Source organism: Scleropages formosus, chromosome 3 (assembly GCF_900964775.1).
Source record: "Scleropages formosus chromosome 3, fSclFor1.1, whole genome shotgun sequence".
Taxonomy (NCBI): Eukaryota; Metazoa; Chordata; class Actinopteri; order Osteoglossiformes; family Osteoglossidae; genus Scleropages; species Scleropages formosus.
In genome coordinates this window covers 8,350,120-8,373,996 of record NC_041808.1, presented here as the reverse complement: position 1 = coordinate 8,373,996, position 23,877 = coordinate 8,350,120, and the positions used below count along the sequence as shown (strand labels likewise).

The 23,877-nt window shown below is 42.9% G+C and overlaps 1 protein-coding gene across 5 annotated transcripts; it reads left to right on the top strand.

Annotated features, from left to right (window-relative positions):
• Window positions 1-5,752: 5,752 nt before the first annotated feature.
• LOC108923830 (PAN2-PAN3 deadenylation complex subunit pan3-like) lies at window positions 5,753-22,496 on the top strand. Of its 5 annotated transcripts, none has more exons than XM_018734828.2 (18): window positions 5,753-6,361; window positions 8,954-9,075; window positions 9,609-9,672; window positions 10,066-10,136; window positions 10,792-10,942; window positions 12,949-13,160; window positions 13,478-13,582; window positions 13,939-13,996; window positions 14,414-14,575; window positions 15,028-15,144; window positions 15,260-15,361; window positions 15,461-15,629; window positions 15,737-15,824; window positions 15,912-16,051; window positions 18,209-18,338; window positions 18,889-18,953; window positions 20,306-20,444; window positions 20,572-22,496. In XM_018734828.2, exons 1-18 carry the CDS (start codon window positions 6,016-6,018, stop codon window positions 20,710-20,712), a joined length of 2,382 nt encoding a protein of 793 aa, XP_018590344.2. In that variant the 5' UTR covers window positions 5,753-6,015; the 3' UTR covers window positions 20,713-22,496. The 5 variants fall into 5 exon arrangements, with proteins under 5 accessions (XP_018590344.2, XP_018590342.2, XP_029106278.1 ...); XM_018734826.2 differs by having other exon boundaries at window positions 12,931-13,160; XM_029250445.1 differs by having other exon boundaries at window positions 10,063-10,136.
• The last annotated feature ends 1,381 nt before the right edge of the window (window positions 22,497-23,877 follow it).

The following is a 23,877-nucleotide window of genomic DNA, read 5'->3' as shown; positions in this document are numbered from 1 at the left end:
GCCGAGCGAGCGCTTGCACCCTCAACCTGCTGCAAAACGTGAAGAAACACCCGAATTACAGGTCTTCTTAAAAAAAAAAACTTTCTGAGCATCTTATTGAGCGCATATCTGGAAAATGTAATCATATCAAAATAATTCTTTCATCATAGTAGTATCTATAATATATCAAGCTGAGATTGGTATTATACATGGCTGTTAGATGTTAGCAGAATCTGCTGTTATCCAGACAAGGGAGATTCAATCTGTTAAAGAACATCTCGGAACAAGGCCGATACAATATCTGTAACTTCACGAACAGATGACAGTGCTACAAAACCTGCCACAAAAGCATAGGATGAACATGCACAGGTAACACACCAAAACATGCAACCAAACACACCTTCAACATTAAAGAGGATTAAAGGAGCTGAAACAATGTTGGTGGTTGAACATGTTCATCATCCCAAACAAAGAACATGCTGATTACCAGATAAACTTCCTGGCGGTGAAATTTGAAAAATGAGGTCTTTAAATTCAAAGAAAAACAAGCAATTTTACCAGGATTCCCTGAAAATTTGTTCCATTTAACATTTACAGTTCTGAAATTCTGGCTTTAGTTTACATCGCAATTATTAATTTAGCAGGAACTTCACTCAAAAGATAACTGACAGTAAACAAACACGCATTTCCCAGCTGACAAAGTCGAGATGCACGTGTACGATTCTCAAATAGCTTTTCTGTTATTTCCTCACATAAGCGTATATTTAAATATATCTGAAAAAACACCACTGAATATTTTTGTGATGGTAAATGTTATGTTATATGAAAATGTCAGTGGTGTTTTATATATATATATATATGTATATATAAAAAACTCCATAAGCAAAATAACAGGAAGTACCAAGAAAAAAGTCCTTGGTGTCAGAGGGACGTAGTGGGGAAGCTTTTCCCACCAACACAGTCAATAACCACACTTTTATATTTTTGTCTAAAATTGTTTGCTACCCCATAATGGGCCGGAGTCCCATTTGGGGTGAACCCTCCTTAGCTGTGAGCCCCGTGTTTCCGGGACAGACTCCGGATGCCCACAACCCTGATTTGAGCAGGCCGTAAAGGGTCATGAATAAATGATTGAGTATAAAATTGTTCAATAGTTTTGCTATTCTCAGTGAACACTGTGTGCATAGTGCTGCCATCTCATAATAATTAGCAAACATTTTAACTCTTCTAGCATCTAATTTATAGAAAAGCTTTATTCATATATTTCAAAATGTTTTGTAATTCATATAGTACTTTTACATATAAGATATTATATATTTTCTTATTATAAATTATTATTTCTATATTTTATATATATATTTAAAGACAATGCATTCTCTATGATGGAAAATCTGTGATTGATGAAAATTTCAACTGGTGCTACAATCAGTTGTTACCCACTTTTGTGGTAAATGACATTTTTTTTCAGAAAATATTAGAACTCTTTCAATTAGCTGAGTTCCAGCAAGTTTGATTATTGCTGAAAGTAGAAGCACAAATTACACAGAACGGAGTGTAACGCGTTTACTGACTTGAGTGGTTAAGGATCAGCGGTGAAAAGACCCCACATTCTGTCACCCGAAGGTCGCGGATGTGCTCAACACTGAGGTTTGAGCGCCACCTGCTGGCGGTCATTGAGAGCATCGTTAGTCCTGCCTTTTTTTCATTGAAAAGAGAAGTGAAGCATTGAAAGACGCGCCACGTGTTTCAGGGTCACATTATCCATAGGTTTTCAGTTTAAATACTAATACAATTATCTAAAATACAGACTGAATAGATCATCATTCTAAACACAATGCAATATTATATATGTATAAGTAGGGTTTAAATAGGTTGCCTGAGTAACTACTTCTTCTACTAATAAAAAAAAAAAAATAAAAAATAATAATGATAAACATTATAGGTGGCCCATGCAGCCCAGTAAGTATGTGGTGCTTCTCTTCTCACAAGCAGTCCAAAATCAAAAGTCTATAGATTCTGTTTTACTTTAGTGCAGTGGAATGAACTCCCTTTGTCCCTCAGAGCTGCTGAATCCCTCCCATCTTTAATTTACATTTATTCTTTCAGGCGATGCTTTCCTCCAAAATGACTTACAATGTTAAGGTTAAAATTATTACACTTACAAGCTTGCAATTATTTACCCATTCATACAGCTGGCTAATTTTACTGGACCAATTTTAGGGTAGCACAGTGGCTCAAGAAGGATTTCAGACCAATCTGTTTCAGAGCCATTTCTTTCTTGATGTCCTCATAGCTACTTAAATGAGTCCAACACCATCTCCTACGATTGTTCATGTATTTGCTATTTTAATGTCACTTCTACAGGCAGCTCCTTGAGGGATGTGAATCAGAAACATGGTGATGTCAGACAAACAAGCTCTATTGATAATCCCATGTCCGTTTCTAAAGATCTTTATATTGTTGATGCACTTCTTCTTACTCAGCTTTTTACGTTATTTAGGAGAAAAGCACCTGCTAAAATACATTATACATTATACTATAATATGTAGCATATTTCTATGAACAAGTTATCACAAAGACCCATACAATCATAAAGGGAAGCTGACCCTGCATAAGAGGGCAGATTATGACATAGGAGGGCACTGGATCCATGCTGTTGGACAGAATACGAAATACAAATATTTTAATTGTGTGTATGTGTGAAACTCACTTGCACCATTTAAAGACAAACCTGTTAGCTAACAAACAGAACTGATAATTACGGGAACAAAACAAAAATCTGCCACGTTTCAAACAACTTCAGCAGCTCTGTGTTATAATGTATGTACTTTGACACCAGTCTACCTTTTTTTTTTGGTTTCTTTTCATAAATTAGAAGAACAAGAGTCCAAATGTTTATCTTCCTGGAAGGGGGGGATTTGATCAGTAGTTTTTTGACACCTTCAACAGCAGAGAGTCTTTTATGGCAATACACAGAAGTTGCTATTCACAGCACCATGGATTCAGGGTAAAAGGAAGACCTGACACCTTAAAGAGTCAGAGGGACTTTCTGTTTCAGTGAAAATTTTACGATTAAGGTAAGTTCATCACACTGACGGAGGGAAAGATGTGTGTGTCTGAGGCTGATTCTGAGATCTGAACACTTCGACAGTCTATGCGTAACACAACAACACTGCGGTCTCAGTCATGGGTTTCTGTTAAGGTCCTTTCTTACAATTGATATCAATTATTGATGTTCCCTCAAAGCAAAAAGGCTAATAAAACTGTTACTTGTACATATACATATATACATATATATATGGAAACTGAAAAGATATGAACAAAAGTTCTATTTTGTCATGAAGTGTTTAGATTCAAGATTCAAGATTCAAGAGTTTATTGTCATGTGTACAGTAAACAGTTCGTTACACCATACAATGAAATTCTTACTCTGTGAATCCTCTCAGCAGCCTTAAATTGTAAGGACATAAGGAAAGAAAAACACAAGGCGTGAATCACAAATTTACAAAAATTACTATTAGTGCAAAAATCCAAGAAACGAAGTTATATACGTATATGAAGTGTGCAGCGCGCAACGTAAACATGGAAGTCTGACATGTGCAAAGTCCTGCAGAGGCAGATTGGGTCTATTCACGATTGAAAGGGGGGTGCGTTTGTGTGCGCAAGGTATGCGGAGGTAGCCTGTGGTCTCTGATGTTATTGGCGTTGTGGATGTGCATGTGTGTGTGGGAGGGATGGGGGGTAGTTGACACCTCTCAGGCTCAGAGGGTAATCTGTGTCTGCCGTGATGGGTGGAGAGGCAGCGGATGGGTGTCGCTCACAAGCCTGATGGCCTGTGGGTAAAAACTGTTTTTCAGCCTTGAAGTTCTGGCTTTAACACTCCTGTAGCATCTGCCTGATGGTAAGGGTGTGAAGAGGCTGTGCTGGGGATGACTATTGTCCTTGATGATGTTAATGGCTCTCCTGATGGTTCTGGCCTGGTACAGGCTCTCCAGTGACGGTAAGGACGTTCCAGAGATGGTTTGAGCAGATTTCACCACTCGCTGTAGCGCCTTACGATCCTGTACCGTGCAGCTTCCAAACCAGACTGCGATGGAGCTGGTGAGGACGCTCTCGATCGCACACCTACAGAAGCTTCTGAGGATTCGGTTTGGCATGCCAAGTTTCCTCAGCCTTCTCAAGAAATGCAGACGCTGATGTGATTTCTTGACCAGATGTGTTGTGGTGTGAGACCAGGTGAGATCTTCAGTAATGGGAACACCCAGGGATCTGAAGCTGCTCACCCTCTCCACCACCGTCTCACCAATAAGCAGTGATGGGTGATGCTCCCTCCTTCTCCGTGGATCGACTATCAGTTCCTTTGTTTTGTTGACATTGAGGGAGAGATTGTTGTCATGGCACCGCTTGACTAGGTTTACACACTAGTTTTAACTGTACAAAATCAGCAAAGAATTTACGTGTGATTTCTGACCAGGCTTTATTCATTAATATTAATGCTTATTCATTAACATATATTTCGAGTTTGTGCAATTTCCTAAAATAAAGAAATGAGCTCTGAGGAGCAAAACATTCTGTCACAGGGCCTCTAAAGTGAGGGATGATCTGTTGGCAATGAGGAGGATTTTTCGTTTTCAGTAGCACGGAACATACTGGAGAGACAGCGGTCATCACGACTGTCCGTGGGGGCTGTGTGTCCAACGGTGTGTGTCCAAGCGGTACAGCTGTCACCGCGTATGTTCACCTTCCCTGATACTCCTGCAGCCTCATGACAATGGAGATCAGCCGCTCTTGGCCCGACTCGAACCCGAGGCCCCTGGCTCCTGAAGCCCGGCCCTTCCTGGATGGAGTAGCCCAGATGGGTAATCCCCACAGGTAGCAGCAGCTGTACATTTTTACAGCTTAAAAACACCCTGTTTCATCCCTCAGTTTTTCATTAGGCCTTGTTGGTAATACTGGAGTAATAATACATTCCCTATAATAATGTATCACCTGGAGGCTTTCATCTTGTGAATTGTGTTCAAAGTCATTATTTAATATTTTGTCATTTGCACGTTTGTTCCTTCAGATGATCCATCTAGATCCTTCTCCTGTGAGCTCTGATTTCAGGGCAGTTATGAGTCTTCATCTGCACTTATTCATGTAACTGTCATATCGCTGTCGGCAGCTATTTAGGGGAGTAATAGTAGGGCGGCACAGTGGCACAGCGAGTAGCGCTGAGAGAACGTGAGTTCGATCCCTGCTCAGTCTGTGTGGAGTTTGCACGTCCTCCCTGTGTCTGCATGGGCTTCCTTGGGTGCTCTGGTTTCCTCCCACACTCCAAAAAGTTCCCCATAGTGTGTGAGCGACAGTGTGTTCCACTGATGTAGGGATGAGTGACCCAGTGTAAGTAGTGTATCTAGCAGTGTAAGTCACCATGGTGAATAAGGTGTGGGGGCTGATAACATGACAGAGTTCACTGGAAGTCGCTTTGGAGATAAGCGTCTGCTAAATGAAGTAACGAATGAGCAACGGTACGCGAAGGGTCGTAGGAACACGTTCACCTTCTCGCACGCGTCAGTGATTCTAAGCGGGGGCTTTGTTTTTTTCTTAAGTGTTCTTCCGTATTTGCCCACAAACACCTATGACAACAACAACAACAACAACAACAACAACAACAAGCGCTTCTTCGCGCAACTGACGTGCGCCTCGCGCCACCTGTCGGTCTCGCGGAAGAGGAAGCGCTGCGCGATAGGCTGAGCTCGCGGTCCTCTTCTACCCACAATGCAACAGCGCGCGAGCGAGCGAACGAGCGAGCGTCGCGGGGCGGCGTTCAGGGGAACCGGAGCGGACGACACAGCTCGACTCGGCAAGCGCGCGTCTCGACTCTGTGTCTCTCTCTCTGGGGACGAGTTTCCACGCAGTTCCTCACGGCGGGGGGGCCGGGCTGTGCGCCACCCGGACCGGGATACCTCTATGACGCTCGGACGCCCCTTCGGCTCTTCACACCTCCATGTTTGAGCGCCTTCCGGCGTGACCATCGCTGCCCGCGGCGGTGCCATGAACAGCGGGCTCTCGGCTCCAGCGGCTCCGCTCGGGGGGGTCACCGGCCCCGGTGTCAAGGTGAAGTTCTGCCGCTACTACGCCAAGGACAAGACCTGTTTCTATGGGGACGAGTGCCAGTTCCTGCACGAGGACCCGTCCGTCGCGAGCCTGTGTGCGCACGGCGGCGGCAGCAGCCCTGCGCCCGTGTCGTTGTCTCTGGGTCCCGGACCCGTGGCTGCGGCTGCCTATCCGCTCGGAGGCGCCGCGGTGACTTCGGCGGGTGGCGGCCCCGCCAGCATCTCCAAAAAAACCGACGTCCTGGGAGCCGTGGAGTCCGCTTTGGAGGGAGCATTGCTGACAAGTGAGCCCCCGTTCTACCGAGGCCCGCCGTACTTCCGGTCTCAATCATGCGGAGAACGGTGTCGCCAGTGCCGAGCAGAGTGGAAATCGAGCCCGAGGCTTTAGCGAGGCCTCGCTTCCGGGCTCAAACAGGCACAAACTCCTTCGTAGTGGAAGACAGAAGCTTATTTTACGCAGACTTTTCCTTACATAACATTTCTGTGGTTAAAATCCCCTATTTCCACAATCATTCTCTAATTCGTGTGCATTTTATTTTTATTTAAACAACAAACAGCAATATAGTTTCCATTCGAAACAGCTACTACTGCGGAGAGAGAAACTTAAGTGAAACGGAGCAGCGAATTAAGGCTGAAAATGAAATTGCTCGAATGTTCAGTGAGTCGAACGATTAATGTTAATAAATGAAAAAAGTGAAGTCGTGTGGACTCCTCAACCATGCATGCTGGCGGCCCGTTTTGTGGAGGAAAAACTGCCAATTGGAAGTTATGGTGAAACTCCTAAAGACTTCTACTACCTACCTAGTAATATTTTACGTAATGTTTACCTATGTGTCATTTCTCTCTCTATTACACTGAAGCAGCTGAATTCTTTCTAATAATAATTAGTGGTTTGCTTTCAGGCCTGCTGTATTTTTGTTCTTAATAAAGGTGTAACTTAAGGTGTGCAGTCGTGGGAGTGCAGCAGTCAGCAGTTCTGTCTCTGTGGTTCTTTTGGGCTCCTGTGATCGAACACTTGGGTAGCAGTCAGTACCATGGACAGAGAAACCAACAATAAGTCACTTATTGAGGAAAGGGCCACACAGGCAAGACGCCGTTTGTACGGTGACATTGCTCTGCTCTTCTGCAAACTACTCACTCAAACAGTTCACTCCAAGGCCCAGTAAAGCAGTGTAAATGACGACCGTATAAACTGCCTGTTCCATTGTTACGGTGCGTCACGCTGTCCTTCAACCTGTGACTCTGTCCTCCTAACTGTTACCGTGTCCATCACCCCATCCGTTACACCGCTCTTCCGTTTGTCACCCTGCCCCTCACTCTTACTCTGTCACCCTGTCTGTCACCCCGTTACTGTAAGCGTCACTATTCGCTGTTACTGTGTCTGTCACCTCGTTGCCCTGTTACTGTGTCCATCACCCTGTCCGTTACCGTATTTTAGTGAACCTCAATGACAGGGACTCTCAATGATTTTCAGTAAGCTTGTCGTCTTCAGGGAATCATGTGATAAATCATTGTAGTGAAGCAAAAATGTTTAATTTTATCATTTAGTTATAAACGTAACATTTTGTCCGGACCCGATCAATAATCAGGCTGTAACTCATTGAAATCAGTAATTTGCGAAACTAAATGAATTCCACAGCAGTTTTAAAATGGTGTCTTAATAGTAGAGGACACAAGTAGAGTCTAAGCGGCTTGCATGTAACTTGCCTGGCTTTAGCATGTTTGTGATCGTGGAGGTCTGCTGTGAGCATGGTCTCTGGTGTCGAACCCAAACTCAGTGTGCACTCGCAACAGTCTATCTCTGGAGTTGCTGATGTATTTATCGTTATGAACTATCATTTATTCGGAGTAGAGGCAGGGAGAGCATCATGAGCTGCGGGAGGAGCTGCAGGGGCAGAAGGAACGAGGCGACGAGAGCATAGTGTTTGACTCTTTTGGGAGAGTTGTAAGGCCTAATTAAGCTTCTCAGGTATGTGTTTAACAAAGAAAGGATCTCCTGGTGGCCCCAAAAACTATTGTGCACAATCTCCTCAATGACCGGAAGTCCTGTTCCAAATTTTGTTTCTGAATCCAAACTCATTTTCACAATCTATATTTATGTGTTTAGTTCTGTAAAAATCTCTCATATCGGTATAACAAAGTCTTAATATTTTAACTTCTAACTGCCTTAAAACTAATTTGAAATTGGCAATTAAAAATGTTGACTCCTCAAATTCCTGTTCAATGCTTGTTGTTAACCAGTTTATCTCATAATCATGTATACCTTTCCTCATCTTGCTGCTGATCACCAACACTCCGGAACACCAGACAAGAGTTATAAACACTGTGGAAGTGAGTGGAGTTAAGGCTGTCCCCAACTCCAGTTTGGGTGGTGTTGGCTCTCAGGATGAACAACAGGTGGCAATTGCTCATCATCAAATAAATTTTAGAAAACAAAATACATTGTCAACTGGGAAACGTATCTTCTAAAATATGAAACTGGACCCCTTACGAGCCAGTGCATATGCGATTAAGAAGTTGTTAATAAACTTTTACGATGAACCCGTGTGTATTATTTCCTCTGAATTTTCAGTTGCTTTGGAAAAAAGCACCTCTGAAGTGAATGAATGTGGATGTGATTTTACTGTATCGCACAGCAGAGATTGTGTAGTAGCGAGCCACAGTCATGAATCAGTCAAGACAACAAGAGGTCACTGCTGTAATTAGGGTAATAAGCACTGTTAATCAGTCAGCAGCACCACAATCTGCTGTTTTTGGATGGGGGAGAAGGAATGTTTTGTGTATTGTTCCAGTTGTGTGTGTGTGTGTGTGTGTGTGTATGCCAGTGTGATGTTCATATTCCCTGCCTATCAGTAACACTTCACCTTGTTTTCCAGTCCCAGGGATGGAAGGTGGACCCTTGACTGATGCCAGCCTGACCAACTCCTACTTCAGTAGCAGCTTCATTGGGGTCAATGGCTTTGGGAGCCCAGCAGAGGCCAAATTCTCCATGATGCAGGTATTTACCTTTACTGCTTATCTTGGGAACAGGTTGCTCTCTCTACGCCCAACCAGGTGTTTAAGTCCTTACCGGCAGCCCTGAACAAATTTTGCATGCAGGTGGCATATGTGCAGATTTGTTTTACTGTTGTGCCTCGTGCTCTTTCTGTTTGCCGGACCAGATTTAGTGTAAAGTTATGGTATGGCAGGATTAGGTTAATATGGGGCAGGTGTATGGCTGATCATGCCATCCGAAGGAAGCCTTGTGAAAATACTGAAGAGGCATCATCAGCCATCATCATGTCCTGTTAGTTGAGACTGTTAAGTTGTAAGCATCTGGCAACATTTCCCAAAGGTGACACGATTTTCTGTGTTAATAGTGTGAAAACACACAGTTTCAGCATTTAACAGTCTTAATTATAATTGTAATTGTCTTTGTGTTTTTGGCATGTTGCTGAGATGGTTGTGAGTTTGTGTTTTTGACATGTTTGCTTTTTAGTCGCGATGCACTCTATTCAGCCTGTTGCTGTTTCGTGTGTTACTGTTGTGCAGAGAGTTCCCAGCAACAGCTCAAGTAGCCTCCTGAATGACAGTGCCAAGAGCTTCTCCACACAGGGTAAGGGGCACAAGCACACACAAGTCTGCACAAACATTTTAAGTTCTGCCACAGATATTAAACACTTGTAATTTTCTGTTGCCTCTGAATTTTTGTCAATAAGAATCAATTGTAAAAATTGTCACTTTCAACAAATACTAAATATTTATGGTAACTAATGTAATTGTAGTGATCTTTTGCTAACATTGCATTACTTGTTACACTTGTCCTGCTCCGTTCACCCCCACGACACACACAAATGTACAGGCTGTAACCTCTAAATGTGCACATATTTGTTGATACATACGGCTGGATGTCGTCCCAATACGAGTTGTACAGACATGGAAGGGATCATGGCCAGTCTGGTCATGTTTACATCCAGTCTGATAACTTCTTTTTTTTTTTTTCCAGTAGACACTGTGAGTTCTTCTGCATCGACTCTCTTCAGTGATTTCTCTGCACTGAGCCTCTCGCAACGGAGAAAGGTGAATACTTCCACTACACTTGGCTGCCCCCGGCCACCACATACACTCGGACAACTCCTGGCTTCCCACAGCAGCCACGGACACTTAGACCACATAGGCCCGGTCGTTTGCTCGTTTTTGTTCCAGCCAAACTCTTAAGGTAGGGTTCAATTGTTATTAGACTTAAATTTATTTACTATAATTTAAAAAAAAATCATTTGAGATATTTGTGTTTGAACTGAAAACATTTTTCATGTTTTTCCCCAGTAATGATAACAATAAAACCTGTTAACCGAAGCCCTTGATGTCATAATGATTCAGGGACAATGGGAAGGTCCCTGTGACTGGGTTTATCATAATTCTCATGAGCACCAGTCCTATGGTATTTATTCTTAACTTCATGCACCAAAACCAGGTTTTAGTTGACAAATCAGATTTAACCTTCCATTACATCAGTTTCGTGTGATGTCTTTTTCTGATCTGTCACTCTTGATCTAAATGCACTCAAGCATTGTTTCGATGCATAAGAATTGTGGGTGGAGTTTATCACAAAAAGAGATAAGTCAGAGCAAACAAAGACCTGGCTGGGGTGACAGGATAAAGGACAGTGGACATTGCTGTGTGGAGGAGGGTGATGGACTCAGGGTGATTCTTCAGTAAAGAATGCTCTTCATAGGGTCCAAACCCAGCAGCTAGCGAGTTCATCCCAAAGGGTGTGGCCAGTCCTTGTCTCGCCTCAGCTTCTCAGTCCAGCGGCCCAGTTTTCTCCTCCCCACTCTTCTCACACCCGACCTTAAGTGGCACCTCTGCATCAGCACTCACCCCAGGTGAGTTTCAGTGACCCCACCTGACAGGTGAGCTTAAACTCAGTCACAAAGTTGGTTAGTTTTTCCTTCCTATACCCGCCACAAAGAGAACTTAATTTTTTTTTTTTTTTTTTAAAGTCGCGTAAAATTGTCAAAGCAAACTTCATTTACTAGAACACCATGCCTTACATAACGGAAAAGTCGGTCTGTGAAATTCACCTAATGCTGTGATTCTCATTGTGAGGGGATCAAATTACCATTATTTCGTATAGAAAAAATAGTTGGTTGAAGGATGATAATTGTGTTGCCACAAATTTAATTGTGATTGCAAAAAAGTATTTTTATACATGACAATAACATGAACATATTTAATACTTTTTTAACAAAAATTTATTTCTGTTCTATTTCAGTACTTTTTATTTATTATGGATAATTTTTATATCGTAATGCAGGGTTGCAAGGTCTGGAGTCTACACCAGAAGCATAGAATGTGAGGCAGGGTACAGCCTGCATGGAGGCATATATTGATATGTTAGATTGATAATTAGGCTTGTGGATATTGATAGTGTAAACAAATAAGTTGTAGGATCACTGTCCATCCTTTCTGTGCAAAGTACGTGGACATTATTCTGATAGGGCCTCTGTGTAGCGTTACTAAATTGATTAGCTGATGTTAGATCTTCATTTAATTGTGGGATTAAGGCTTTATCTACTATAGTACAGGCTATTCAAATTATAAAAGCTCACTCACTCAGGTTCCTTAATCACTTGTCCAAGTTAGGGTAAGGGTAGGGTGATGCCCATCCATTGCAGGGTAACCACACATACACGCACTATTTTATTCAGCTGTCCCTTGGCAGTAACCACAGGGATATGGTAGTCCTGAGCCTTGTCCAGAAACATCGTAGGGTAGACTTGACAGTGCCTTGTAGTGTAACACTTATTTTTTTAACATGTAATTATTTTAAAATTAAAACTCATTTAAAATTTCTGAAAATAAAAATGGTACCTTTTATAAAAAAAAAAATATATTCCATCCCTATTATTGACCTATTAATCCCATAAGTATATTCATTGTTCTTCAGCTTTTGGCTGCTTTTAAATTTATTTTAAAAAGTTTGGTACATGAATTTGTTTATGGGTGAGGTTCTGTAAGAATTGTGGATGTTTAATAAATAAAAATACTTTTAACTACATTTGAAATAATATTTAAATACAGGTTGAGCTACAGTAAAATGAAAACTAAAATAAATGGACTACACAGTTGCCAGACTGACACTACTGAAGGAAAGAATCTTTTGGATGGTAGACACCAAGTTTATATGGCGGTCACAAAACATCTGGTACAAATAGCAGCTCTGTTCTGCATAATAAAATGGAAAAAAAAAAAAAGGAAGTTAAATGACTGCATCACAGGAAAAATGTTGTTATACAGAATTTGTTAGCCCATTGTATAAAAAGGCTGTATTTCCATAAGCCCTTATGGTGTTGTTTGAGAGACTGTTACATAAGGGTTGAATGTACATACAGGCTTGTCCTGCATAAAGAGTGTTATTCATTCCTGAAAATCTGCTCATAAACAGAATTATTGTAAAACAATCTAATTACCACTCAGCTTGCCACACACTTATGTAAACTGGTGGGTAGGGCTTTTCCTTTTCCTTTTAGCACTTTAAAACTCTATTTTCTTTAGGGTTTATTATGACAGATGATACCCGGATTCGCCTGGGAAGCTGCTTGCCTTGTGCAGTGCTCATATTTACCATATTCTGTTCTCATAAGGCTTGTTATGCAGATTTTATTGCACAAACTACATTTGGCTGTGATAAGAGTGTTCTTTATATGTGCGGGAAACCTGGATAATGCTCTTGTATTAAAGGCATTAAAGTCATGTTCTTTGTCTAACGCTACTCTCCCTTCCGTTATTAAAAGCATGTGTTTTTCCTTGTGTTTTAAGTGAGACCGCACAAGCTGCACAAGGAGCGGTTACCTTTTTGTGTCTTCTCTAGCTGGCATGTCTCTTTCAGCTGGCTCCTCTCCACTTCATTCACCTAAAATCACCCCCCACACCTCGCCTTCCCTTCGCCGGCGAAGCCACACCCCGAACCCAAACCCAGCCACAAGCAGTTACAGCCCACTGGCCGATTCAGCAGCCACCAGCCATGTCATCCAGAAGGAGACAGTTGGAGGGACCACATATTTCTATACTGATAACACGCCTGCACCTCTGGCTGGGATGGTACGTCCTGCACACTTGGTTTGCTTAGTGATTAGAGGAAAGAGTGGTATTAATACAGTGATCAGCTGGAATGCAATTGATTAATCATTTTCAGAATATGTACACTAAATGTTTTCTATCACTGGTACTTTTTTAACATCTATGGTGGTTTATAAAACATGTTTTCCTTCAAATGAGCTTGAGGTCTAGGCTTCTCAGTATGTAGTTGGAGTGGGGACTATTGTAAGCGAAAGTATTATAACTTTGTGGTATAGACTTGGAAATATTTCTAAAATGATCTGTCACAACACAATTGACTGTGTGAACTTTGCCCTTAGGTGTTTCCCACGTTCCACGTTTACCCACCCACAGCACCCCATGTGGCCTACATGCAACCCAAAGCCAACGCACCATCCTTCTTTATGGTGGATGAGCTGCGCCAGGTTCTCTTTTTGTTTCATTCCCCTTTCTCAGCCTATTAGGTGTAGGATTCCCTTTAAAATCTTCTACATTGTTTAATCTCACCTCATGTCTGCTCTCTCATAGTTGTCCTTGTTGAGATGGTTGAAACGTAGTGATGAGAGTGGAGCAATTTCAAGTCCTTCAAATATGAGGCCACAAACAATAAGGCTTTGATTCAGTCAAGGCAAACAAAATACTTCTTCTCAGAGGATGTACATGATGGGATCTTGGCATACGCTTCCTAGCTCTGTAGTGGAGACACTGTGGATTTATATCTGGTATTTTGTTTTTGTTCTTATGAAAAATTAGTCCAAGAATTGCTTCTCTTATTTTGCAGGAGCTGATAAACAGACATTTAATAACAATGGCACAAATTGACCAATCAGAAAATCCAGGTAAATGGTTCTTTTTGGTATTTAATTTAACTGTATGAAGTTGAGTGAACTCTTAAATTTCTCAACTACATAAGTACTTGTTCAATGTAAATGGTACTTCATGGATGTGTGTTTCTAGTTTGAGTATGCTGCATGAATAGAATATGAAACCATAGCTTAAAGGCAATGCTGTAGTAAAAGGGTTCTTTGTGCTCCCTGGTGCCAGAAGCAGTTTACCTGTAGTCCTGCACATGCATTGACAGGTGGTAATCCACTTTCTTGCAGGTGTATTGACAGTCACGGGCGTGATGTGCTGTGCTGCAGGTGTATTGACAGTCATGGTGATGATCTGCTATCCTGTAGATGTGTTGAAAGTCACGTTGATGATCTGCCCTCCCAGAGATGTATTGACAGTCATGATGATCTGCTGTTCTGCAGGCGTTCCCTCTGAAGTTGACAACTATCACAGTCTCTTCCCATTGGAGCCATTGCCACCTCCAAATCGCATCCAGAAAACCAGCAACTTCAATTACATAACGTCATGTTACAAAGCCATTAACAGCAAAGACGACCTGCCATACTGCCTTCGGAGGATACATGGTGAGGCACACATATACACTGTTAGGTATATTTATAGCCTTAAAACACATTTTCATCTGGGATTGACATAGCATGATTTATGGTGCAACAGTGTAGGCTCTGGTATTGTACAAAGCTTTCAGGTAAATAAAGAATATGAAACAGAAAATTGTTTAAAATAGTTTTCTACATTATTTCATTATGGCTTTTTAAGTCCAAAAGGTCTGGTGCTCTTTTTTTTTTAATCAGTGTGTGAAATACTCTGTGTGTGTTGGGTATGTAAGCATATAGACGGCTTAGTGTGCTGTGTACTTTGAACTGTATATTTACCATGTAGAGTTAGTCTTTGTTGTGTCTTGGACCATGCTTGGCATGTAACAAGGCCAAGTCGAGTGTGTTTTGCATTCTGTGTGTGTTGATATTCTGCTTGTGCGTGGTTCCTCTGTGTGTACTGAGCTGCTGTTTGTGTTCAGGTTTCAGACTGGTGAACACCAAGTGTATGATGCTGGTGGATATGTGGAAGAGGATCCAGCACTCCAACTGCGTCACACTGAGAGAGGTCTTCACCACAAAGGCCTTTGGGGATCACTGTGAGTGTTTCAGTGAGACTCGGGACCTTCAGTTTTGTTTTTTTTTTTGGTGGCGGGTGTATTTGCACTGTCTCGCCATGTAGGTCACTCACCATACTGTCTTTCTCCTGTTCAGCATTGGTGTTCTCCTATGACTTCCATGCTGGCGCAGAGACCATGTTTAGCCGACACTTCAGCGACGCAACAGCGGACTCTTACTTTACCAAGAGGAAATGGGGTTAGCCATGCCTGCTTGCCCGAAGATATAAAACATCGTAAAGCATCATAAATGATCAGTGCATAGTGTCATTCTGTGTTTATGTGTGTGTTCGTCCAGCGGGCCAACACGAGCCTCCTCCTCCCCGGCAGCATGCTGGCCTGCTCCCAGAGTCGCTGATATGGGCCTATATTGTGCAGTTGAGCTCTGCCCTGAGAACGATTCACACTGCTGGATTGGCCTGTCGGGTGATGGACCCCACAAAAATCCTCATAACTGGCAAAACGAGGTGAGCTATCCTTCATTCACACATGTACTCACACCTTCTTCCCTGCAGATATAAACAGTTGCGTTCACTTTGTTTGTGGTGCGTTCTGTCACCTTTTCCCTTTGCAGGTTGCGTGTGAACTGTGTAGGGATATTTGATGTCTTAACATTTGACAGCAATCAGGCTAATCCACTGGCCCTAATGCCACAGTATCAGGTATGTAAAACTGATGTGTGCGTGAACTTGTGCTGCAGGACACTTATGCCATTTTTAAGTGTTACATTTTTCTTGTTTGTCATGCAGCAAGCAGACCTAATCTTATTAGGCAAGGTGGTGCTGGCCCTGGCTTGTAACTCGCTGGCTGGCATTCAGCGAGAGAACCTCCAGAAGGCCATGGAGTTGGTGTCAATCAACTACTCATCAGACCTCAAGAACCTCATCCTGTAAGTTGGGGCGCAGCTGTAAACATGCCTGCTTACATGAAAGCACACCGGAGCTGTAGCTTGTTCGGTATGATAACTACGATATCATTTAAGATCCAGTTTTACAGACGGGGCCAACCGAGGCCCGATCCATTTTTGGGCAAGTTCCGTTATGACAGACATTTTTCCTTTGTTCTTGTTACTGCCCAGAGTTTTGATCATAGGTCAGGATGGAAATGTAAACTGAGTGGTAAATTGCAAGCTTTGTCAGAGAACTCTTTTACTTACATACATACATACATTTACGTTTATTTAGCAGATGAGGGAGGACACGGTGGCGCAGCAGGCTTGGCCGGGTCCCGCTCTCCAGTGGGTCTGGGGTTCGAGTCCTGTTTGGGGTGCTTTGTGATGGTTCCATCCTGGGTGTGTCGCCTCCCCCTCCAGCCTTCCTCTTGTGTTGCCGAGTTAGGCTCTGGTTCACCACGACCCCACCCGAGATAAGCGGTTTCAGCCAGTGTGTGTCTTTAGCAGATGCCTTTCTCCAAAGCAACTTTCAGTGAACTTTATGTAGTGTTACTAGCCCACACGCCTTATTCACCAAGGTAACTTACACTGCTAGATACACTACTTACAATGGGCCACTCATCCATATATCAGTGGAACACACACTCTGTCACTCACACACTGTGGGTGAACCTGAATAGCATGTCTTTGGACTGTGGGAGGAAACCAGAGCACCTGAAGGAAACCCACGCAGACACGGGGAGAACATGCAAACTCCGTACAGGCTGAGCAGGAATCAAACCTATGTCCTTTCACACCACCCAGGCGCTGTGAGACAGCAGCGCTACTCGTTGTGCCACCGTGCCGCCCTTCACGGGACAGCAGATTCACACTTCAACAACACAGCTCTGCACAGCATTTGCAAAACTGTAGCTGCTGTTCCAAGCCTTTGACTGATCTTACGATTCTACTTTAGTTCACGACCCAGAGGTATTAACTTCTCTCCAGCAAGGCTGCTGTTTTCATCAGCTGGAAATAACTTCCCTCATCCCTGCTGAGAAGTATTGTCAGAAGAGTTTTGGAGGTGCTGATCTTTATCTAGGCAGTGTCGCACTCAGCAGATTGCTCTAGTGCTGCTCAAGATCACATTGTGATGAGGCAAATAGGACCGTATCATCTCCAAACAGTAGTGACAAAACCCTTTATCTCCAACTTGGATATCCTCCAAGCCTTGTGCACATTTTTACCCAATGCATAAATATCAAAAACAGAAGAAATGAGACTTATTCTTGTTGGAGTCTGAAAACAGCAGTAAATAAGTTTGACTTCATGCCTAAAATGCGTAAAAACGGCCCTTGCTCTGTAGATACAGGGAACAAATGCCACAGAAGCAACCCTGGTACTCCAAAAGGATATGCTGGACCTTTGCATTATAAAAGGTCTTCTTTGGGTCAGTAAGGCTTGTGTGGACCAGATTTGCAAATTCACACAGTCCTCCTTGTGTTGGGCTGCAGATAGTGTAGCGGTTAGAGTTACTACCTAACCACATGACCAGTCTTACTTGTCGTTACTGTATTTTTCCTGCAGCTGACATTTAATGAAGGTCATGTCCACAATGCTTCCATTCTTCCTTAAGTCATACCAGAGACTGTGGTGGTAGATGTTTACCAGTTTTTCAGGTATTTCTGCGGTGTAGTCTTTGCCGAGGCTTTACCAGCAACTCCATATAACTATGCTGTCGGATATACCTGTACCTGCAGATGTGCATAGTTATACCTCACCCATAAAAGTCATGATGGACTCTGGTAGCAAGGAGGGAATGCAGGCAACTGAGCAAAAACCTCACAGCTGCCAGGAGGAGGTTGCATCTTCAGTCTTCATGTCAGCAGTGGGACAGTGCCAGGACTTGTCTATACAATGTGAGCTTAAACTGATCTGAGGACCACCTGCTTAACAAGTAATCACTTACTATTTGTGGTCTCAAGGAAGCCTGAGAAGTCTCTTACTGAGGGAGAGGCTTAGCCATAGGCACTGTTGTTGAGCCACAACAGTAAGCTGTAAGTGTGGTAGTGTGTGGATTACATTCATTCAGCTTCATCTCCAGCTCCGGTCATCTCACCGTACCACCAGAAAACGCATACAAACTCGCACTGTTACTACACTTGTGTCCTGTAGGTACCTCCTGACAGAGCAGACTCGCCTACGGAGTGTCAACGACATCATGCCAATGATTGGTGCTCGCTTCTATACCCAGTTGGATGCTTCCCAGATGAGAAATGATGTCATAGAGGAGGACCTTGCAAAGGTACAGAGCCATTGCTCCTCTGTGCTGGAAACACAAAGATCACTTACACAGGTTATGCTCATGCGCACACATAAAAAAAACATAGAAACTCTTTGCACTTCTGGGTGCACCTGGTCACCTACAGTGGCATATTTCTTGAATATTACACTTATTTTACATGATGGTTGCTAACATGTTTCAGAGGCACACGTATTTTTACCAAGTGGCAGCAAACAGTGAGGATTTCTCCATACATATACCTATCATGATGCTGGAAAAAGTCAAAGATGACTGACTGCACTCTAAATGTGTTCCTATTGACACTTTCTCTTGCAATTTTAATTTTTCTGACATACATTTCTCAACTGCTTGTATTTAAAAATATGATTTTGTTGCTTTGAAATTTTCATGCTTTTTTTCCCCTTTTCATGCTTCCATAATTTGGTCCACGTCCTCTGTATTTGGTCAAAATATAAACCTGAGGGCATTAATGAAACATTTTTATATAATCACTGATTGTTACTGAAACAGTTTCAGTGTTGTGAATGTAGTTTTGACTTTTTTGTTATAGGAGGTGCAAAATGGGCGTCTCTTTCGCCTGTTGGCCAAACTGGGCACCATCACAGAGAGACCAGAGTAAGTTTGTGGAATTTCATCCAGAGCAACTGACAGTGCCTGATTTTCATGTGGTGTGATGTGGGTCTGTGTGAGAGAGACAACGAGGATGTTCTGGAGAATTTTGTGCGTGTTACAGACGAGATGTACATAGGCTTTCACTCTGTGACAGGGTGGGGACTTGTGGTTCTTTCCTTTCATACTGAGCTCCTAGAAACTGGAGTTGTGAATCCTCTATTGCAGTCAGTCAAAATCCCATCACATTGAATTCTGGGACATCCTTAGCAGCTGCCCATCAGTGCTAAGTGAGGGCTGCTGTCATTGGAACCATGACCAGGTGCTCAGGGCTGTGACAGATTTTCAGCATTGAAATAACATAGCAGGAGTTGCTGGCTGGCAGGGCAATCCGTAGTATTTGTAAATCAGTAAGATCAGTACCCAGTGCCAATTCAGGGCTTGTCGTAATGCATGAGATGGGCAGATGATGGACTAAGGAAGGCGACTTAGACTTGAGTCACTGTCCACAGACACATCTGTAAGACTAGACATTGTACTGTGGTCTGAATTTTCTAGACCAGCCATCTTGTTGAAACTCAGTTCCTTAGGAAGACATGATTGGTGGATGCTAGTGAAAGGAAGAAGAGAAAGTACAAAGAGCTGGTGGAACAGTGCTCCTTGAAAGGTTGGTGGGCAAGGTGTATGCCCACTGAAGTAGGCTGCAGAGACCTTGTCTGAAGGTTGCTATCTAGAGGTTACAGTGCATTGGGCATCAGGTAGCAAAGAGGAGGAAAGCTATGAAAGTTTATGAGGCCGTCGAGAAGGCATCTAAATGGTTATGGAGCAGGAGAGGTGAGATGAGGGTTCAAGGTAGCAGTGCCCGGATCAGGATGGAGTCTGATCAACCCTGGTCCTCTTGGGTCGCCTAGGTGAGTGTGTCTGATGTTGAAACAGCCAGTGACCCCAGGTTACATCACTGATGATGTGCCTAAGAGTGTCAACATGTCATTTAACACTGACCTTTTATGTCCTGGGAGAAGGTATAAGTATAGAATTTCTTCCTCACATGGTAAAATAATAAAATCAAGTCAAACTATGTAAAGGACATGAAGAATTAATTTGTAAAGAGTGGTGATAATTCACTGATGACTATAAACAATCAAGAAAAATGTTCTGGAACAGTTTCATTTTTATTCTTTTATTGCTACTGGAAATAGTTTTATCACCTTATGAATTGTATATTATTTAAAAAAAAAATGAAAACATTTTTCTTGACATATCATTCATCCCTTGAATCGTGGTGGTGTCTCACTAGGTTTTATGCATCTGTGGCCTTAAAAATTGCTTGTTCATTCAGGAATGTTTATTGAATACAGGTTTCAGAAGGATCCCACTTGGTCAGAAACTGGAGACCGCTACCTGCTAAAGCTCTTCAGAGATTACCTGTTCCACCAGGTGACCGAAGCAGGGACTCCTTGGATTGACCTTAGTCACATTGTCTCGTGTCTCAACAAGGTGAACAGTTCTTTCGTATGACTGATGTGAAGACTGGTGCTTGTCGGACACCGTGCATAGTTTCCTCTCGGGAGACGACTGTCTTGCTGAGCATTGCGCTGTTTTTGAGTGTGACATCTCTCTGCAGCTGGATGCTGGGGTCCCAGAGAAGATCAGCCTGGTGTCACGAGATGAGAAAAGCGTCCTGGTAGTGACCTACTCGGACCTGAAGCGCTGCTTTGACAGCACCTTCCAGGAGCTGCTTGCGGCTGCAAGTGGGCAGCTGTAGCCTTGGTCCATACCCGGTCACAGCTTTCTTCGTCGCCGGGTCACACTGCTGTTGTTTTTTGGTTGTAGTCATTCCCAATGACTGAAAGCAGAAGAGTTTGCCCTGCAGCTGGAGGTGAGGTGGGGCCCGGCAGGAGGCCGACACCATTGCACTTGTCAGGTACACTGGTCCTGCAGTACAGAGCTCCTCTCAAAAGCGCTTTTTAAATTTTCCTCATTGTGACCATAGAGTTGTAATAATGGACAAAAAGAGCCACATTTTTTTAAGATTCAAGGAGGGAACAAAGGTGTTAATGTTCCTCCTTTTTTTAATTTTCTGTGGTTCCTGCACTAAATGTTTTTTTAAAAATGTGATTGTGATGTAGGATGCATGTGAGGATTCTGGAGGGAGCCTCATGAGAAAGAGGAGGTCACACAGAAGGGTTTTATCCAAAGAATGCAGAACGCAAGCCTTGACTACACCTCACACCCTCAGTGCAGGAGTGGGTACAAGAGACAATAGAGATGAAGTTCTGTGTCCTCCAGGATGTAGTGTGCCCCCTATCCACACTTCATAGCTCAGTCCAGCGTGTAAATGATTACAGTAGTGCCCCCTTATCCACGGGGGATACGTTTCAAGACCCCCAGCGTATGCCTGAAACTGCAGATAGTACCGAACCCTATATATACTATGTTTATAAAAAAAAATAAAAGGGGGTTATTTGAACACAAGCACTGCGATACCACGACAGTCGAACTGATAACCAAGACGGCTGATAAGTGACTAACGGGCGGGTAGCGTATACAGTGTGGATACGCTGAACAAAGGGATGATTCACGTCTCGGATGGGATGGCGCGAGATTTCATCACGCTACTCAGAACAGTGCGCAATTTAAAACTTATTTCTGGAATTTTCCATGTAATATTTTTGGACCGTGCTTGACCGTGGGTAACTGAACCCGTGGAAAGCGAAACTGCAGATAAGGGGGGACCACTGTATTGATGACAAGTCCTCTGTCTGTTCTTCCCTTCCCGTGCTCCCTGGCTGGTTGTGGTGTCCAAGCTTTTGAGTTGAGCCACTGTGTGAATGTGGCTTGTTTTCCCCGTGCGCTGCGAGTGATGTTCCCTTTTCAGCTTCGTTATAAACTAAATCTGGGGGAAAAACTCTGGACACATTGTTTTCTTTTTCGGAACCACATCCTTTCCTGCCAAAACAGATATAACTTCCTTTTTAAACAAGAACATGCAAAGCAGGCTTTTGACACTGAATCTTGTCTTTTTGTATGTTTTTGAGAGTTTCCATTGAACTGCTTTTTATATTTGGGTGAATAGTACTTTACTGCCTGTTGCCCCTGCAGTGAAGATTTCTTGAAGACCGGCTGGGGCAAGTTTTTGCTTCTCTACAACTTTATTTTGTGTATTAATTTTCATATGGTAGGTGGTCTCCACCTGGTTCTTCCTCCCTGTAGCCCACCGCCCTGCTGCTGCGATGCCTGAAGCCTGCAGGCGGGTTCTTCTGTGGCTGGCAAATCTCATAGTCAGCTGAGGAGCAGGGAGCACTCACTGGCTTTGGGAAACCATCATCCTGTTCTCCTGATGGGTCAGTAGGACGATGGACCTCCCTGGATGTGGTGCCTAGACACCCCTTTCCCCACACACAGACACGTGCACGACACACATTCACATTCAAAAATGTACATTGCCTTTTCCACTTAGGCACACATTGTGCCACTTTTGTAAGGTATGTTTGTATCATGACTTTCCTGTTTGTCTTCGGTTTTGCATTTTTTTGTTCTGTGTGTGAACAGCAGTATTTTAATAAAGAATATCAAGATTTCAGATACTTTTTTCCCTTTTTTTTTTTTTTTTAAACATCTTGTCCCAAAACTTGAAGTGTCAGCCTCATTGGTGTTAAACTCATTATCTTAATGGGTGCTGTTTGACCTCTTCAGCAGACACTGCTGTAATTGTTGCTATTTAAATAGCTAATTTTCACATTTCTCATTGTAAAACATCTACATAATAACAAAGTTGCTTTAAGAATGAAGTTCTCGCAGTACAATGGTTTTTTCTTATACAGTGCTCTATGCTGGAGGAGACTCAGAGCACTTTTGCAGGCTACAAAAATGAAGAACTAAACGCAAATGGCTAACACACAACACTTTAGCTAGATTTAAAATAAATTTGTGAAACATCTGAAATGCAGTCAACACGAATGTACTTCAAGATGACATAGTGATGATTGTCTATGGAGTGGCCAGTCAGCTTTGGAGGAGAGGGAAACAAAAACTCAAGACTGGCATTAAAGTGAAAAGAAGCCACTGCTGGGGGGACACTAAACCAGACAGCAGTCTATGTAAAAAGAGCTTAAAGGATTTGAGTGACCTCAAAGACTTTTGGACTGGGCAGATGACTGTTGAGAAAATTTTAAGGATATTGGCTTGCATGGAGAGAATAAGCCTGGGGTTTATTTGTGTTACATATGTTTGTGCTCAGTTTTATGTTAGCTGGTTCAGTCTTAAGTTTATTTTGGGTTCGGGTGCATCAGTGAAGGGGCTGACGGGGTTATGGTTGCATGTGATAGCTGATCGATCGATAGCTGTCGCCTTGTTGTGGTGGTCAGGCTTGTGCACTGCCATGATCCAAAGGGCTATACTGACTGGAGTAACACTCCTTCGGGTTCAGCCTTGTCAGGAAGACCAATAGTTAGCACTCAGACAAAGAGCAGTGAACCTCATACTGGGCAGCAGCGGTATGGGTCGGTGTTGACGGCGGAGGATCACATTTCAGTGACAACAGCAACACCACCAACATTAACTCTGCGGAAGAAAGGCCTGGCAGTCTACTCCTGTATCCTGCCACTCAAACTTTGTGGATGCTATCAGACACTTCAGGACAACTATTCATAGAGTCGCCATGAGTTGACATTGACCCGATGGCACGTAACAACATGATAGCGTCAGATTGCTGCTGCTCAGTAGCTATAAAAACAGTCCTAACAAAAAATATTTACATTGCAGTCACAACAAATACTGAGTTGTAGTAATTGCTGTGAAAAAGAAATGTACTTGGTGTTATACCTTTGAGATGACATTCAACTTGACCTTTAAGTTCTTTGGAAAGGTCCAAACATAAGTGCTGTCAGTTCAGTGTCATTTTTTGTTGACCACATGGAGTTGTTCCGGA

Coding starts and splice junctions, on each gene's coding strand:
- LOC108923830 (XM_029250444.1), top strand. CDS start 6,016: ATGAACAGCGGGCTCTCGGCTCCAGCGGCTCCGCTCGGGGGGGTCACC. Junction 16,052..18,208: donor GACCTCAAGAACCTCATCCT/GTAAGTTGGGGC, acceptor TGTGTCCTGTAG/GTACCTCCTGACAGAGCAGA. Junction 18,339..18,888: donor TAGAGGAGGACCTTGCAAAG/GTACAGAGCCAT, acceptor TTTTTGTTATAG/GAGGTGCAAAATGGGCGTCT.